Below are 17,373 nucleotides of genomic sequence, written 5' to 3' on the forward strand. Positions count from 1 at the left end.
GTAGCCATTTAAGACCTGAAATTCCACTGTATTTGATGAGTTCCGACTTAATTTCATCCACCCCAGCTGCTTTATTGCACTGCAATCTATAGACCATTTTCTCCACTTCCTCAAATGTGATCCTACTTCCATCATCATTCCTATCCCATTCTACCTCGAAATCTGAAACATTACTGATCGTATTTTCACCTACATTGAGCAACTCTTCAAAATATTCCCTCCATCTGCCCAAGGCACCCACAGGATTCACCAGCAGTTTTCCTGACCTGTCAAAAATACTTGTCATTTCCTTCTTACCTCCCTTTCGAAGACTGCTAATTACACTCCAGAATGGTTTTCCAGCAGCATGACCCATAGTCTCCAACCTGTTTCCAAAGTCTTCCCAAGATTTCTTCTTGGATGCTGCAACTATCTGTTTGGCTTTGTTTCTTTCTTCAACATAAATTTCTCTGTCTACCTGGGTTCTAGCATGTAGCCATTTTTGATACGCCTTCATTTTCCTTTTACAAGCTGCCTTGACTGTGTCATTCCACCACGCTGTTTGCTTCATCCTACTTTTACACACTACTGTACCAAGACATTCTTTAGCCACTTCTAGTACTGTGTCCCTGTACCTTGTCCATTCCTTTTCCAATGCCTGTAATTGACTACACTCAACTAACTGGTACCTTTCTGAGATCGCTGTTATGTACTTGTGCCTGATTTCCTTATCCTGAAGTTTCTCCACTCTTATCCTCCTACATATGGACCTGACCACCTGCACTTTCGGCCTCACAATCCCAATTTCACTGCAGATTAAATAATGATCAGTGTCATCAAAGAATCCCCTGAATACACGTGTGTCCCTCACAGCCTTCCTGAATTCCTGATCTGTTATTATATAGTCAATGACAGATCTGGTTCCCCTGCCTTCCCGAGTATACCGGTGAATGTTCTTATGTTTAAAAAAGGAGTTTGAGATTACTAAGCCCATACTGGCACAGAAATCCAAGAGTTGTTTCCCGTTCCTGTTGGCCTCCGTATCCTCTCCAAATTTGCCCATAACCTTTTCATACCCTTCTGACCCTTCTGTTCGATTTCCAATCCTGGTGTTAAAATCACCCATGAACAGAACACTGTCCTTGTCCTTTACTCTAACAACTACATCACTGAGTGCCTCATAAAAACTATCCATCTTATCTTGATCTGTCCCTTCACAATGCGAATATACTGACACAATCCTAATTTTCTTGCTAGACACTGTCAAATCCATCCACATCAGTCGTTCGTTTACATACCTTATTGCAACTACGTCAGGTTCCATTCCTTTCCTGATGTAAAGCCCTACACCCCATTGTGCTATTCCTGTTTTGACTCCTTACAGGTAGACCTTGTATTCTCCCACTTCCTCTTCTTTCTCACCCCTTACCCGAATGTCACTAACAGCTAAAACGTCCAGCGCTATCTTACTTGCAGCCTCTGCCAGCTCTACCTTCTTCCCAGAGTAGCCCCCATTGATATTAATAGCTCCCCATCTTATTACCATTTGTTTGCCAAGTCGTATCTTAGGAGTCCCTGGTTTGTCAGTTAGAGGTGGGACTCCGTCACCTCCAAAGGTCCGAGGCATTTTGCTCTGATTGTTGCCACTATCATATTTAAAGTACCAGGGAAGCAGGTTGCTAGCCTTACTTGCCCCGAGTCCCATTAGGTTTTACCCCTAACGGTTGAGGGACTAACCGGTGGATTTGGTAGTCTTTGCCGTATGAACACAAAGGTGACCACGACTCAGAATATGTTCGAGATGCCCAGCCTTATTCCAAAGTAACTGGTATCCCGACTGTCGGGACCACTTACTTGGCCATTCATATGTTGCCCGTTGTTCATGAACTAGGACATGACTACAGGAACCATCACCATGAACCACTTCGGATGAGTAGCACTAAATATTTCGGGGTTTTACCTGATTCCACTGATTTATCGAGGATTGTGTGTCAAAACACATTGTATCTTTTTACCTGTGAAAGAGATAAGTTTATGTTACAAATCAGCTGCCACTCTTTGCAATATTACGCCAGCCTACACAAGTCTTCCTGCATTTCACAAAATTTTCTAATGATCTCATCTCCGTACAAACAGAACGTTTTTCGGTGATATCTTGCTGCTAACTTACGTCGCGTATGTCCTCTGGCTGAGCATCTGTCCTCATTTCGTTACACATTTGCAGATAAGTCACCAGAAAAAATGTCGCCGAAAAGCATTTACTCATCAGTACTTGTTTTTGACAAGAAAATTACTGAATACACTTTTCACATCTGTTGAAAGATACATATGATAATGAACACCCTCGCAATTGGGCAACAAACTAACGATAATTTTCCATCATATTTTGGGCGTCTAGCCAGGATGTGAACCTTACAACCATCTTCGAGGTGAATCAATGACTGACTTGCAAGTGTCAAAACGTGCCTATGTATAAACCATAGAAAGCTACATTATGGAGTGAACAGCATATGTGTTACAGCTAATACGCCAATAGAACATTGAATCTAAATATAAAATTTATTAGTCAAAAATGAAAATGTCGCACCAGCAGGATGTAAGCAAATATAGGACAAATACGTAGTCTTTATAAAAGACATCATATTTACGCCATTGACTGTGACACTACATTTATTTCATGACTGCAGTTTCGGCCTTAGGCTATCAGGCCTTGTCAACCTACAATGAGCTGACATGGCGTAATAGCTATAACATCTTCACTTGATAATGACCTAAGGCCGAAATTGCAATGGTGAAATAATGAAAGTGTTACATTCACTGGCGTAAATATGACGTATTTTATAAAGTTCTACATGACTGTGAATCCCAGGTATAAAAAGTTAATTAAATACGTAGTCAATCATCAAAATCAGTGTCAACTGTCGGAACGCTAACGTGAGAAGATTCAGAATGCAAAACTTTTTTCAGGGCGGTGCAGTGAAATCAGAGGAGCCATCAACTGTCGAGATGGAAACTCTCGTCTCGATTGAGCAGGCTGTTTACCGCGTATATTTCCACAGCTTCCTTGAACAGTGAATCCCATTAGGATAGGACTGTGGCCAAAATCTTAGCTTATGCGTAATTTCTGGAATAATCAGTTGAAATACGCAGATTTGTTAGGCTGTAGAAGACGGCACCTTTTTTATGCAGTATGTGTAGTCTTCCCTATTTAACATTATCCACACTGTTTTTGTTTAAATTCCACTCTTGCTGCATGTCCACTTTCTACGCATCAGTTTCGTCTATGACCGGTGCTGTTGTGCTGCCTGACTTATCTGTGATGCATAGGCATTTCACCCTACAGTTTAGCTTCCTTTCGCGTGTTTTTAACGTTTCAGGGTATAACAAGCATGCCTGAGACTCACAACTCTGTCACCGACTCACCTTCAAGAGGTAGGATTACTGTCGAAATATCAGACGAAGAAGTATTACTGTCCCTGATGTACACCCTAAAAATGAAGGAATATTGTGTCTTCCGCGAAAGCTTATAGAATCATAGTGATTGCAGATTAACTAACGTAAATACAATAGTACAACAAAGTTGAATTATAAATGTTTCGAAACCACATTACTGTCTGCCGTTACGAAGCCTAAGTTTGGAGTTTGGCTCACAGATGCCTACAACCATTCTCTCTAGTGGCGCCCTGCGACGCCACACCCGTGCCGACGACGCTCCCAGTAGGAAGGCGTCAACACGTGAGAAAAACAAGGCCAGGGCTCAAAATGTACAACGTGTTAATGATATCCCATTAGCACCACAGTTCACCGCAATTCTGCGGAAAACCGCCTTGGACGTGTCACGCTATGGGAAGTTCCTCACACTACGTCTTGCCCACATTTCACCTCTTCATTCGACGCCTGTTTGCTAGACATCAAAAGCACGACGCCCAGCGGTTTTCTGATGACTGACCGGCAAAAACATTTCACACACACCGCTACACAGAATCGACACGAAAAGACCTCAGGGTGTGACAAAAATGGCACCAATGAAACTATCCATCCTCTTGGGATGTTGATTCAGACCATTTTAGCGGTCGGAAACGACAATTTGCAGTGCTTTGAGCAACAGGAGGACTTTCTTGACAATCTTTGATACTACTGACATCTCCCTGACGATTCAACTCTTCTCTAATGACATAGTGGACTAGCTCCCCCTTTCCCCCCGTTGAATGTGGTCTCACCCTTCTGGAGTGCAGTGTGACTGTAATTTTTGCTCTGGCGTACCGGATGGAACCACTCGGGACCGCGCAAAACCATTCGGCGAAACGTGAACGTGATCGGATGCAGCAAACGGGTCATATGCTTCTTCAGTGCTTCTGTTCGACGCCCTTGTTTGGTGTGATCACAGAGGGGTGTGACACTGATATATGCGTGAATAAAACGGCAAAGGACCTCCCAGCTCAGCAATAACTTTGGTGGCAGCCCTCTCCCCTCAGATTTACTGAGACTTTTAAAAATGTGACTTTACAGAGAAAACCTTTCTTTCCTTATCTTAAAAATCTCATGAGGATATCACTGTGACTCTACCTTCGAATAAGGTGTGCCAGGCGAGATCTCCATGTGTATGGTGCGGCTGTGTATTGCTTCGTTTAATAACTGTACTTTCTTTATTTTCTCGTGTCAGATTTACTGAGACTTTTAAAAATGTGACTTTACAGAGAAAACCTTGGCAGTAGTGCAAGGCGCCTGCAGGAAGGTAGTTGTATCACGTGGTTGCCTACTTCCATGCGCCTAACAGCACCTCGGAGATTTTCTCTGTAAGAGTACATTTGTAAAACTCACAATAAATGGTGGTGGGTGCCACTAAAATTAATGCTGAACTCAGACGGACAGCAGAAGGTTGTAGGCATCTTTGACCAGAATTTCAAACTTCTGCGTCACAATGGGAGGGAATTATGTGTTTTGAAAAACTGGTCCTTTAATGCCGTTGCGCATTGTAGGATTTATGTATCTTGTATTATTTTATCAGGGAACATGAGCACTAGTGACTCTACAAGAAAAAACGCCTAACTGACGCTATATAATGAATAGTCCATAGACATGATGGCTGTTATAGGCATACGAGGAGCTCGTTCTCAGGTTTTAACTACCACTACGAAAATATAATGCTGGATAATCAGTTTTTGGGTGGTTCGCAGGTACGTGTCTGTAGTGCTGACACGCAATGAAATCCTCTCGGCACAGCATCATAGCACGCCTCTAGAGAGGCCGAAAAGAGATGGCACGGTGCAGTACCGTGAAGTAATTCGTTTTCTGCATTTCAAGGGGAGCACCCTTCAACAGTTCATGCTGCGTTGGTGCAATTATATGGAAACAATTCACCTTCATAGGACACAATGGTTAAGTGGTTCAGGCGCCTACAGTGTGATCAAACAAGTCTGGCTGATGACCAAAAGGACAGATCATATTTCTGTGATCAACTGGGAATCGCGAGACAAGTGGAGGCCCTGGTGCTCTAAGACCGTCGAGTCACAACCGCGACGATAGTGGAAAAAGTAACTCAGTCAAAGGCCAGGCTCCTACGTCCTGCACAACATTCTGAACATGGCAAAGGTAGCTGCTTGGGCATTTCGACACCACTCACAAACAGTCACAGCTTCCTCAGAGCCGAACCTGCAACGGTAATGTTGCAGCTGCGTCAAGCCGATGCAAATGACCTCTTTGGGCACTAACCACAACGGGCGTCAGCTGTGTGTTTTCCTGTGTCCTCCAGACAAAGCAGCAAAGCAAGTAGAAGGGAACATGTAGATTCACTATCGCCTGAAAAGGCAAAAGCCCAGTCATCATCGGGCAAGATTATGCCGAGTGCATTTTAGAACTGCCATGTTGTGGTACTAACGAATTATATTCGTAATGTGCAAAAGCCTCACATGAGCACTTTACTGAAATCTGTTTGACGAAGTTAATTGAAGCAGTAAAAGTGAAGCGTAGGACACAATTGCACATATTACTTGCATGGATCAAATTTGGCCAACCTCTTGCCCCCTCCTTATTCTCCTCACACGCAACTCACGGACTTCTCACTCTGCTCCTGGAGATCGAAACGATTGCGCGAAAGGCATTACCAGGTAGACGACGAGATTTTCCAGGTAAGACGTTCGTTCAGTAGGAAGCATAGACTCCTTCAACCTAGATCTCCGATAGTCACCGATCGTTGGGAAATATGAGGCACATTAATGGGTGAATATGTAGACAACCTTCGTGGTTGCAGTATGAATTTTGTCGATGTGATAACTAAAATTATATTGTTACTCCTAGTGTGTGTGTGTGTGTGTGTGTGTGTGTGTGTGTGTGTGTCTTGGTGGTTTATGGGCGTCCAATGCCGAGCGATTATCATCGCCCTGACGGGGCTTAGTAGAAATGAATGTCGTGAAAACGTCTAAAATGTTCTGAAACAAGGACGAGTAAGTCCTACATAATTACACTGTCTTCCAACTTCAGTCACGGTCACCGGCACAATCACACTGACTCACAACCTGTAAGGTAGTACAAATACGATTAGATGTTGTAAACTGCCAAGTAAGTAAGTAAGCAATAGAAGAGGACAGCAAAAATAATTACGCAGGAATATGGGGCTGGCTGATCTCTTACAAAAAACATAGATTACCTAGACACCCTGAGAACAAATTAAAAACTTCTCCCCAGAAATTTAGAGAACAAGTCGAACAGTAGTCAGAGCCTTAAAAGTCGCAATATATTCGTGACATTGTCAGTTAAAATAGAGGACAGATCTGTCAGTAAATTAGCTGCACCCTCTCGTGAACTGCACTAATTCTAACGTTAATCTGTTCTCCGCTGCCTCTCGGACAACTTCATTATAAGAGAGTTAGAGAAATTAATACTTCGACACGCCAAGTGTGGTGCTAACAGAAGTTCACTGTTGTATGTTAGGTGATTGAGAAAAGTTATGATACTTTTTTAAGTAGTTCCATTCGGCAGCTATACATTGACAGAGCAGTTCTTCCAAATCTAAGCAGAATGGCTGAAAGGGTTCAGCTAGTAGGGCCTTCAACATGTCGGTCTTATTCTCTCGAATTTTCGCCAGAGTCCCTAAATGATGCCCTTTTAAGATATTTTTCAATAATGTGAAAATAAAAAAGCCACAATACTTCACATCAGGTCAATTGTGGGCTGTGGAACAACAGAAATAACTTTTGAGGTAAAAAATTTCATTATGTAAATGGCCATAAGACAAGGGGCGTTGTCGAAATGCAGCATCCACTTGTCTGCAATGTCCAGTCTCAGTCAATTATTCATTTTCCTGAGACTTCGGAGGACATCTTTGTAAAACACTTGTTCCTGGCGGTGTGATCTCACCAGAGCACGCACACGTTCGACGTTTTCGTCGGTTTTTGAAGTTGAAGGTCTCCATGAGAGAGGTTCATCATCAACTCGTTCTCCGCCTTCCAAAATGATTAGTTCCAGCGAAAAACTTGGCTCTCGATGAGGAATGTTCCCCATAGATCTGTTCGAATTTTTGTAAGGCTACACTCGCATATTCCTCAAGTTTAACACAAAACTTGGTGGCGTAATGTTGCTCTAATGTTGGTTCCAGAGTTCAGGGACATGATAATAAACAAATGATTAGATTTACAAGACTGTTCCTGCAATTTGACCGGAAGGATTCGAGGCCTCATTTCGGTTATACTATTCACGGACAGTGGGAATGGTTAAGTTAAATTTCACTTTGGCAGTTTTGATGATTCGGCATTAGTAAGCAGCTTAAGTTGCTAAAACTTCAGTTAGCCATATAGTCGTGCATCAGTTTCGGTCAAAGTTCAACCTCAGTCTGTTTTGTGATCGGTTACGAATCTGTGAAAAACAACTTACCCATACTCTATGACTAGTAAGAAACTTTAGTAGTGTTCCATTCTGTTAACAGGCAACAGAAACACCACTGATAGCGCACTCTAAAGTCACGTGATGGCTGTACGGAGCTGAAACTCGGACTGAACATCTGGAAGGGATGAACACACTGGTCTGCACAAGTAGAACAACACAGCGTTGCCAGATCGCTCAGAGTGTCGTCACTCTCATTACGTTTCTCACACACAGCACCAGTACCCGAGACGTCCAATAGATCCCAGGACTAATGCCAGTAAGCTCTAGAGGACTGCAGCAGAGCGGAGCGGCCGGAGCGTGGAGTTGTGGAGTGCAGCCTTACACGGGAAGGAGGTGTTGGTGGTGGGCGGCGGCTGCGGCGTGGACGGCAGCGGCCCGCGGCGGCCCCGGGAGCGCCGGCACAGGCAGACGGCGAGCGCGGCGGCCGCGGCGGCCAGCAGCAGCAGCGCGCTCACCGCCGCCACCACCAGCATCGTCGGCGACAGCCCCAGCACGGTGCGCGGCCCGCTCTCTGCAACACGCCGCGCGCCGCCAGCGCTGCACCACACACAGTGTCTCGTCTCTCTCTCACACACACACACAACAAGCAGGCGACGCCGCCATGGGCCACAGGCTTATCGGCCGTCCCCGTTCCCCCCCCCCCCCCCCCCCTCCCTCCTCACCATCACCGTCTCTTATTTCTTTTCGACTTTCGATATTTTTAGTTTTCAGACATATTTTTTTACCATACAAAATTAAAATTCTGCATTATACCTGAAAATTGCGACACCAAGAAGAAAATGTTTGATGAAAATGTACTTGTGATGCTAAAAGAGGCAACCAGAGCTGCAACTAAAACGGATGTTTATTTAGACGGTGATCGGTTTCGTGCTATGCCCATTCTCATACCAACCAATATTTCCGAGTAAAATGTCCGTCCAGAAAAAGTAGTAAATAAAGTGGGTACCTGTGTGAATGGTCCCATTTCATTTAGTACTTGGTGGCACAGATAAAAGTAGCCCGTGTAAGTATAAAGTGAATTCAGAGAAATTACAGAAATGAAGAGCTGAAATGGAGCCGGCCGGAGTGGTGGAGCGGTTCTAGGCGCTACAGTCTGGAACCGCGCGACCGCTACGGTCTCAGGTTCGAACCCTGCCAAGGGCATGGTTGTGTGTGATGTCCTTAGGTTGGTTAGGTTTAAGTAGTTCTAAGTTCTATGGGACTGATGACCTCAGAAGTTAAGTCCCACAGTGCTCAGAGCCATTTGAACCATTCGAAATGGACTCACCACGTATTTACAATGAAAAATATAGTGAAGTTCGTATTTATCGAATATGCTGTAAGTGATCCCCTGCAGCATCAGTACGCAACCGTGCTCGTGGAATCATGCTCAGATACACCCTGCGTAAAGTTAGGATATCGACGACGGCAACTTCACGGCTGGTGATGTCTTTTAGTTCGTGTATTATGTGTGGATTTTTTTCGTAGACGTTGCTCTTCAAGTATTGCCACAGGAAAAAATCACTTGTCATTAGATCCGACGAACGTAGTGGCCATAAATGTTTCCTGACAGTTCGTTCCTCAGTGAAAACACGATGAACTCGTTCCAGCAATGCCTTACACGTGTGGCATGTTACCCCATCTTGCTGGAAAGAGCGGTATTGTATTTCATATTCAGTGAGTGGAGGAAAAAATGTATCACATATCTATATATACAACCGTGTAGATGGTAGAATAAAAAAATATCGGTCCAGTGATGGGCGTCTTTGATACATAGCAGCAAATTCGATGTTTTCATCGTGGAGTGTGTGCTGACACACAATGTTACTGGTCTCAGTTGCCCACTGCCTCGTGTTCCGGGAATTCGCATGACCGGAAAGATGAAACCGTGCTTCATCACTCATGATATGGAAGGTTGTCTAACAGACCATCGCTGATGTTATTCGAAGGCGACTTGCAATAATCTACACTTTTCTCACCGTCATCCTTCCGTAATTGCAGCTCAACCGTCACACGATATGGTTTCAAATTAAGGCTTTTCAACATCCGCTGGCAACTACTCCTACTTACATGCGCCTGTTGGGCCGATTTACGTGTAGACTTCTTTGACCTCTGAATAATTATTTGGCGAATGTCTGCAATACCTTATGGTATGCGAACTGAAGGAATTCTTAATCGTTTTATACTTTGCACACATCCATAGGTGTACCAGTTTTTGTATGGACTCTGCAATGCTCTTTGTTGGTAGTCCTCTGTCTGCATACCCGACTCAGAAAATTTCACGAGCATCCTCAACCCAACCTGTCTTCACATATACTTCCATAAAATTTCAGTTCTTTCTTCCATCGAGAAAATCAGTTTGCAGATCGCAAAGAGAAACTTCTAATTTTACTGATGAAATAAACTGAAATGCTGACAGAAGAATGCTAACAATCGATTATTGTGTAAAACTGTCCATTGTTGTAGCTGTTTATTTCAGAATTCGAATTACCTTATTCGCATTCAAAGGGGAGTTGGGCTGTTTTTAACTGTACCACTGTATACTTTTTTGGACGGACATATTACTTTTCAAACATCAGTTGCTATGAACAACGAGCTAGCACGTAACCGGTTACCACCTAAATAACCAATAATTTTGGTTGCAACTCTGGATGTCTCTTTTTGCTTCACTATTTAAAATGAACTGCTGTCCACTACACCCAGCATGTTGGAATTATGAAAACTGTAAATGGTTCCACAGTTCATGGACACAAAGCTGTGCATGCACTTTGACTGGAACGATTCGAGGCCTAATCTCGGTTGTACTAGTCACGGGGACCAGGAACGGTTAAATTAAATTTCACTGTGGCAGTTTTGTCATTCGGTATTAGTTAAGTTGCTAACATTTCAAATGGGCAAAACGTCGTGCATCAGTTTTGGTCAAAGTTCAACCCTAGTCTGTTTTTGTGATCGGTTATGAATCTGTGAAATACGATTCATCCATACTCTATCACAATTGAGAAACTGTAGTGGAGTCTTACTTATCGGACGGATATAACTTTTTTACAGTTGCATTGACTAAAGTGCTTCATTCGACTGTAAAATAAAATGTTGTACCAGCCTACTTCGGAACATCGAAAAAATTATTTTACTATTTACATATTTAACCTCATTGGGTGAGGGCCTTCAGGCACTCTCTTACATTTTAGCAGGGTTTTATGCATATATTACAATTACTTGAAGAACTATAACAATTTTGATGATACCTACTAATAATAAGTAATCAAATTTAAAAGTGTTTCAAAAAAGATTTGCATCTAATGTCAGTTAGAAGAATAGTACTGACTAAGAAGTAAAGGTAATAACACGAGTACTAGCTACACTACTATTGCCAATAGTAATGACAAAAATAGTGGCAATAGAAGGAACAAAATTTATTTCTAAAAATAAGATTTTATGAGACAGCGTGTTAGGGGTGGGGGAGAGAAATTCGGATGGACTGCACCACCTAGCGGCTTTTGGAAATGGAAAACATCTGACGCTAAAGTTTGGAACCTGACTAGTGGAAACATTGTATGGGATACGTAAAGAATGAACGCAAGTGTTAATGTCGGTTTAGTAGATAATAGTAAACTCTCGATTCGCTGAAGAATCGAAATACAACTTATAAAACAGCTTCAACTTTCTGGCACCTTTACAAATGAGTTGAATGTGTTAAATATTAGCGTTAAGCTTGTAAGGGAGAAGAAATTTAGCAAAGATTTGAAATTACAATTAAATTTTGTTGAAAGTTGTTAAGTGCTATTAACACTGTATGAGTACAGTCTAAGTAATTCGTGCTTCGTCTTAAGCAAAAGCAAAATCAAAATCTAGTTTCCATGTATCTCAATGAAACCTTGTGATTGGTAGTGCCGTACTATTGCGTGAATGGCGAAAATGTTTGTTTCATGTTTTTTGTGGAGCATCAGCAAAAAACGGTTCCTTAAAGTTTGAAGTTATATGTGAAGTTTGTAGCAAGCACATATGTGTTCGCATTTTCAAATATCGGATAGAAATACTCGCATAGTCTTGGTCACTGACGCAGTGAGTAACACTGCCTCAAGACATAGAAACTGTGCATAACTGTAATACAGAACTTGACAGAATACTAAATTTTTAAATTAGATCAATAATCATCTCCAGTAATGAAAATAAAATTTTTATTACTCTGAAAGTCACTAGATAGGCCATAGATAACTAGTTCAGCGTGCCTTGTACCGGGATAAATGTTCAGTAACATCATTATGATCATCACCTTTACATGGAGTGAGCTGCGTAGCCTATTCTGGGAACCATTATATCGTTCAGTAATAGACAATACGCAACATAATTAAAGGTTCACTCTTTAGAAATCCGTTAATAATTTCCAGTTTCGATGTGTAAGTTTAAAATTTGGCTTAAAGATATCTACAATCTTCTTCTGTAATGAGGCAAAAGTGTGGCACCCTGCGATATAACTGCAGGTTCAGTGACTCTTGAAACAGCAAGATGATACAAGCGAAAAAAAGACCAGAGCGCAGAAGTTCATGTGAGGTTTAAGATGGGTTAATGATGTTACATCGGCAGTAAAATTTCATCACAATTCTTCCCAGAGCCACCATTGTCGTATCAAACGATGGCAATGGTATCGTACCTCCTCTTTCTCACATTTTGCCCCGTCTTTTGAGGACTATGCGTATTAAAAGCACGTCGCCCAGCATTGACTCGGTTTTTTTTTTGAGTGTGGCAGAGTATAATACTTGCGACACACTTCCGCTCAGAACTGACATGAAAAGGCCTCAGGGAGTGTCATAAAGGGCTACACTGAAACCACTTTTTCACTTGAGGCTTTGATTTCCACACATTTAGCAGTCCAAAACGACAGCTGACAGTTCGATGAGCAAGGAGATGGTGTCTTGACAATATTTAAAACTGCTGACACTGCGCAAATGCTTCAACCCTTCCCTAAAGCATCAAGGCCAGCATCCCCAATGAATGTGATTGCACTCCACATAGCGCAGTGCGACCGCAGTTATTTCTCTGGAGTACGGTGTGGAGCCACAAGGAAACATTCAATGACATTTGAACCTGATCCAAAGCAGCAAACGGTGCTTATCCTTCTTCGGGGCTCCTCTTCTGAGCCCTCCTGCGGCGTTATCATGGAGGTGTGTGACATTGATACATGCATGAATAAAAGAGAAAACGGTGATCTAAGACCCTTCGGTTCGGCGACATCCTCAGTGCCAGCCGCCCACATTCCTTGAGTACTTTAAAAATGCGCCTGTCAGAGAAAAGCCATGACGAGAATCCTAGGTGTTTGCAGGTAGGCAACCACTTGACACCTCTCCGTTCCAGTATGCGTACTAGCAAATGGTCAGGCCTCTCGTAGATTTTCTCTGTGCATGCGCTTTTTTAAAGTGCCCAACAATCGTAGGCCGGTGCCACTGACAATACTGCAAAAGCCGGCCGAAGTGGCCGTGTGGTTAAAGGCGCTGCAGTCTGGAACCGTAAGGCCGCTACGGTCGCAGGTTCGAATCCTGCCTCGGGCATGGATGTTTGTGATGTCCTTAGGTTAGTTAGGTTTAACTAGTCCTAAGTTCTAGGGGACTAATGACCTCGGCAGTTGAGTCCCATAGTGCTCAGATCCATTTGAACCAATACTGCAAAATTTAGCACAGGGGTAGGGGCCATTGTATTCCCACATGTATTAATGTCGTATCCTTCTGTATTCACGCTACAGGAAGTACAAAAACAAGAGGGCTGAAAAAGCTGAGGCAACCTTTGCTGCTTCGGATCGTATTCGAATTTCGTAGAGTGGTCTTGAGTAGTCCCTTATAGACACACACTGTGCACCAGAGAAAAAATTGCGGTCATACGGAAATCCAAAGGGATACGATCACATCCAGTAGCGCATGATGTCCTTAGAGAAGGGCTGAAATGGTCATGGAGTGTCAGCAGTGTTGAAGACTGTCAAGGACGTCGTACTGTTGCTCGCTGCACTGTGAACTGAAGATTTCGACCGCTAAATGTGTGGTCATCAACTCTTCAAGGTTAAGGGGGGGAGGGGATTTCATTGACTCCCTATACGCCATCCCTTGCGACATTTTCCTGTTGATTCGGAGCGGCAGTGTGTCTGAAACGTTTTCCTCGATCACACAGAAGAAGACCGCGTGAATTCAACCTCGGCCGTCGCGTTGCTAACCTCCACCGTGGAGACGTCATAAAAGGAGTGAAATGTGGCTAAGAGGGGGTGCGACGAACGTCCCAGCGTGTGATACGCCCACTGTGGCGTTGGGCAGAATTGGGTTGGGATTTGGTGCCAACGTGACAAAATTAAGCCACCTTACATCTTACACGAGCGTCTGAGCTCTGGTCTTTTCTTTAGCGTGTGGCGAAACTCTGCTGTTCGAAGCTTCGAGGAACCACAGAGTGACGTCGCAGAGCGCCGCACACTTTTTCATCACTACGGAGAGAGGTTATAGTAATCTTTGAGCCAAATTTTAAACTTGTACGTCATAAAGGGAAATAATTACGTTGTTTCGGGAATGTGAACCTTCAATTGTGTTGTGCAGTGTGGAACTCATCAGTGGCATCCAAAGCTGAAGATGTTACTGAGTTCTGTTAACTAATGAGAGGGAACATTCTCGAGTCGAAAAAGACTTAGAGAAGATGGCTGAATGATACAGTGGAACAGTTGATATTTTACTATGGTGTGAACGAGTATTTCTTCTGTGTTACTTGGAGGAGAGACTTGAAAGTCGGATACGTTGATAATACGATAAAGCATATAGCATGGAGGAATCTCTGCTCTTGTCTGCATGTAGTCAGTACAGTAAAGTGATCAAAAAGTCGAACGTCATTAACATACCGTATTCTGGCACTCACCACCCACTTACACATGCCCTGGGCTTTCCTGAGTAATACCTTGCACTATAACATTGTTGTAAACAACAGTTAGAAGTGCACTCGTTCCCTTAAGTTTCTTTCTCAATTCAAATGGGAGAACTTCTTGGATTGTTGTAGACAATGGAGACATACTGATGCTTTCCTACAAATCCTAGTAATGTGCTCAAACCACTTTGGGTTTCCAACTTCTAGAATCTTTGCTGAGGATGAGAAATTTATAATTGACCCACGTATTATTATAGATCATAGGGATCCAAATTTCTGTCTAATGAGCAACCAAGACCCTTTGGATATCGACTGAGTTTCAATCACATATACTGTGCGTAATTTGCACGCAGGTCAGCATTAACTTTAACAACAGCCGTCTTCAAGTTGATTGGTTTTGCACCTAGGATCACAGATGCACAGGAGAACACTGGACCTACTACGGAATCTTGAAGACCGCCAGATACTGTCCCATTAAGACTGTGTCATTCCTAATGCAGCCTAATGCAGGATTGGCTCAGGTGACTTTTAACATGGGGGGGGGGGGGTATGTAGGAATTTTACAAAAGAGGATCAGGTAGTGATTGTGGGTGGGGCTGGTAATAGCATTGACAGGGATGAGGAGTATGACACAGATGGTGACCTGGAAAAGATAGCCACTCAGACTGGCAACACGAATGTGCATTTCGTGGAACTGTTTCAGCGTCACGATCGGCCTCATCTTAATACAGCCGTCAGGCGTAATAACATTAGACTTGGGGGTGCACTAATGACAGAAAGCATGAGTCACATTTCAGTGGTGTCGGTGGAGTCTATCAGCAGGACGGGTTTCACTAGACATGGCCTGCACCTCAACAGGTATGGAAAGGGGAGGTTGGCAAAGCTTATAGGTGACAGCATAGGTGGGGGTGGTGGGATCACTCATGGCAAAATTCCGGTAGTTGTGCGTGTTAGAGCTGTATCTTTTTTAGATTGAAGTCAGCTGACAGGTATTCCTGCTTAAGGGAAGTCTCTCTAACAAAGAAACCACTTTAGACAAGGCTTAGGTATCCGATTAATGAGGGAATTAGTATATTTAATCAAAACATACAAGGCATTAGAGATAAAGTTAGTGTACTACTTATAGATGTCGACTCTGAAATTATTGGTATATCTGAACACTTCTTAAATAAGGAGATAATTCAGAGGCTTCCTTTACCATGATACAGGTTGGCTGGCAGCTTTTCTAGGAGCTCTATGCGGTGTGGGGGAGTAGCCATGTATGTGAAAATCGGTATCCCATTTGAGTCAATTGATGTTTCAAAGTACTGCACTTAAAAGGTGTTTGAATGTTGTGCAGGTGTGCTTAAATTTAGTGGAGCTAAACTTCTTACTGTTGTTATTTATAGATCCCCAGACTCCGATTTCACAACATTTTTGCTTAAGCTAGAGGAGGTTCTTGGTTCACTTTACAGGAAATACAAAAAGTTAGTTATATGTGGTGACTTCAATATAAATTGTGTAAGTGATTGTGCAAGGAAAAGGATGCTGGTAGACCTCCTTAATTCATATAATCTTATGCAAACCGTATTCTTTCCAACGAGAGTGCAAGGGAACAGTAGAACAACCATAGACAATATTTTTGTTCATTCGTCATTACTAGGAGGGCATTCTGTTAGCAATGGTGAATGGCCTTTCAGATCATGATGCACAAATTTTAAGTCTAAAAGATTTTTGTGCTGCAACACAGGTTAAATATAGCTACCAACTTTTTAGGAAAGCTGATCCAGTTGCTGTAGAGACTTTTGTAAACCTTATCAAGGAAGAAGAGTGGCAAGATGTTTATAGTGCTGATACAGTAGACGATAAATATAATGCTTTCCTCAAGACTTTTCTCGTGCTCTTTGAAAGTTGCTTTCCGTTAGAACGTTCCAAACAGGGTATTAGTACAAACAGGCAGCCTGGGTGGCTGACTAAAGGTATAAGAATATCTTGTAGAACAAAGTGGCAATTATATCAAAACGTTACAAACAGTCACAATCTAAATGCAGTAGCCCATTACAAACAGTATTGTAAGGTGCTTAAAAAAGTTATTAGGAAGGCAAAAAGTATGTGGTATGCAGATAGAATCGCTAAGTCTCAGGATAAAATTAAAACCATATGGTCAGTCGTAAAGGAAGTGGCTGGTCTGCAGAGACAGGTCGACGATATAGAATCAGTGCGTAGTGGGAATGTCCGTGTTACTGATAAGTCGCATATATGTACAGTATTTAATAATTACTTTCTGAATATAACAGGTGAACTGAATAGAAACCTAGTCCCAACAGGGAATCATATAGCGCTCGTAGAAAAAAGTGTTCCGAGACTGTTACCTGAAATGCTCCTCCATGATACTGACAAAAGGGAGATTGAGTTAATAATTAAATCACTAAATACCAAGAACTCTCATGGATATGACGGGGTATCTAGCAGAGTACTGATGTATTGTTCTATGTATGTTAGCCCAGAACTTAGCCATATCTGTAACTTTTCCTTTAGGAGTGGTCGGTTTCCTGACTGATTAAAGTACTCGGTAGTGAAGCCACTTTATAAAAAGGGAGGCAGGGATAATGTTGATAATTATAGACCTATTTCTATGCCATCGGTGTTTGCTAAAGTTATCGAGAG

At 42.7% G+C, this 17,373-nt stretch overlaps 1 protein-coding gene across 1 annotated transcript in view; it reads right to left on the minus strand.

Annotated features, from left to right (window-relative positions):
* The window catches only part of LOC126485076 (uncharacterized), a 320,715-nt gene that overhangs the window by 60,210 nt on the left and 243,132 nt on the right, over nucleotides 1–17,373 (minus strand). The window contains exon 5 of the mRNA XM_050108679.1: nucleotides 8,183–8,371. Coding sequence (XP_049964636.1) covers nucleotides 8,183–8,371 — 189 coding nt within the window. The remainder of the gene's footprint in view (nucleotides 1–8,182; nucleotides 8,372–17,373) is intronic.

Source organism: Schistocerca serialis, chromosome 6 (genome assembly GCF_023864345.2).
Source record: "Schistocerca serialis cubense isolate TAMUIC-IGC-003099 chromosome 6, iqSchSeri2.2, whole genome shotgun sequence".
Classification (NCBI taxonomy): Eukaryota; Metazoa; Arthropoda; class Insecta; order Orthoptera; family Acrididae; genus Schistocerca; species Schistocerca serialis.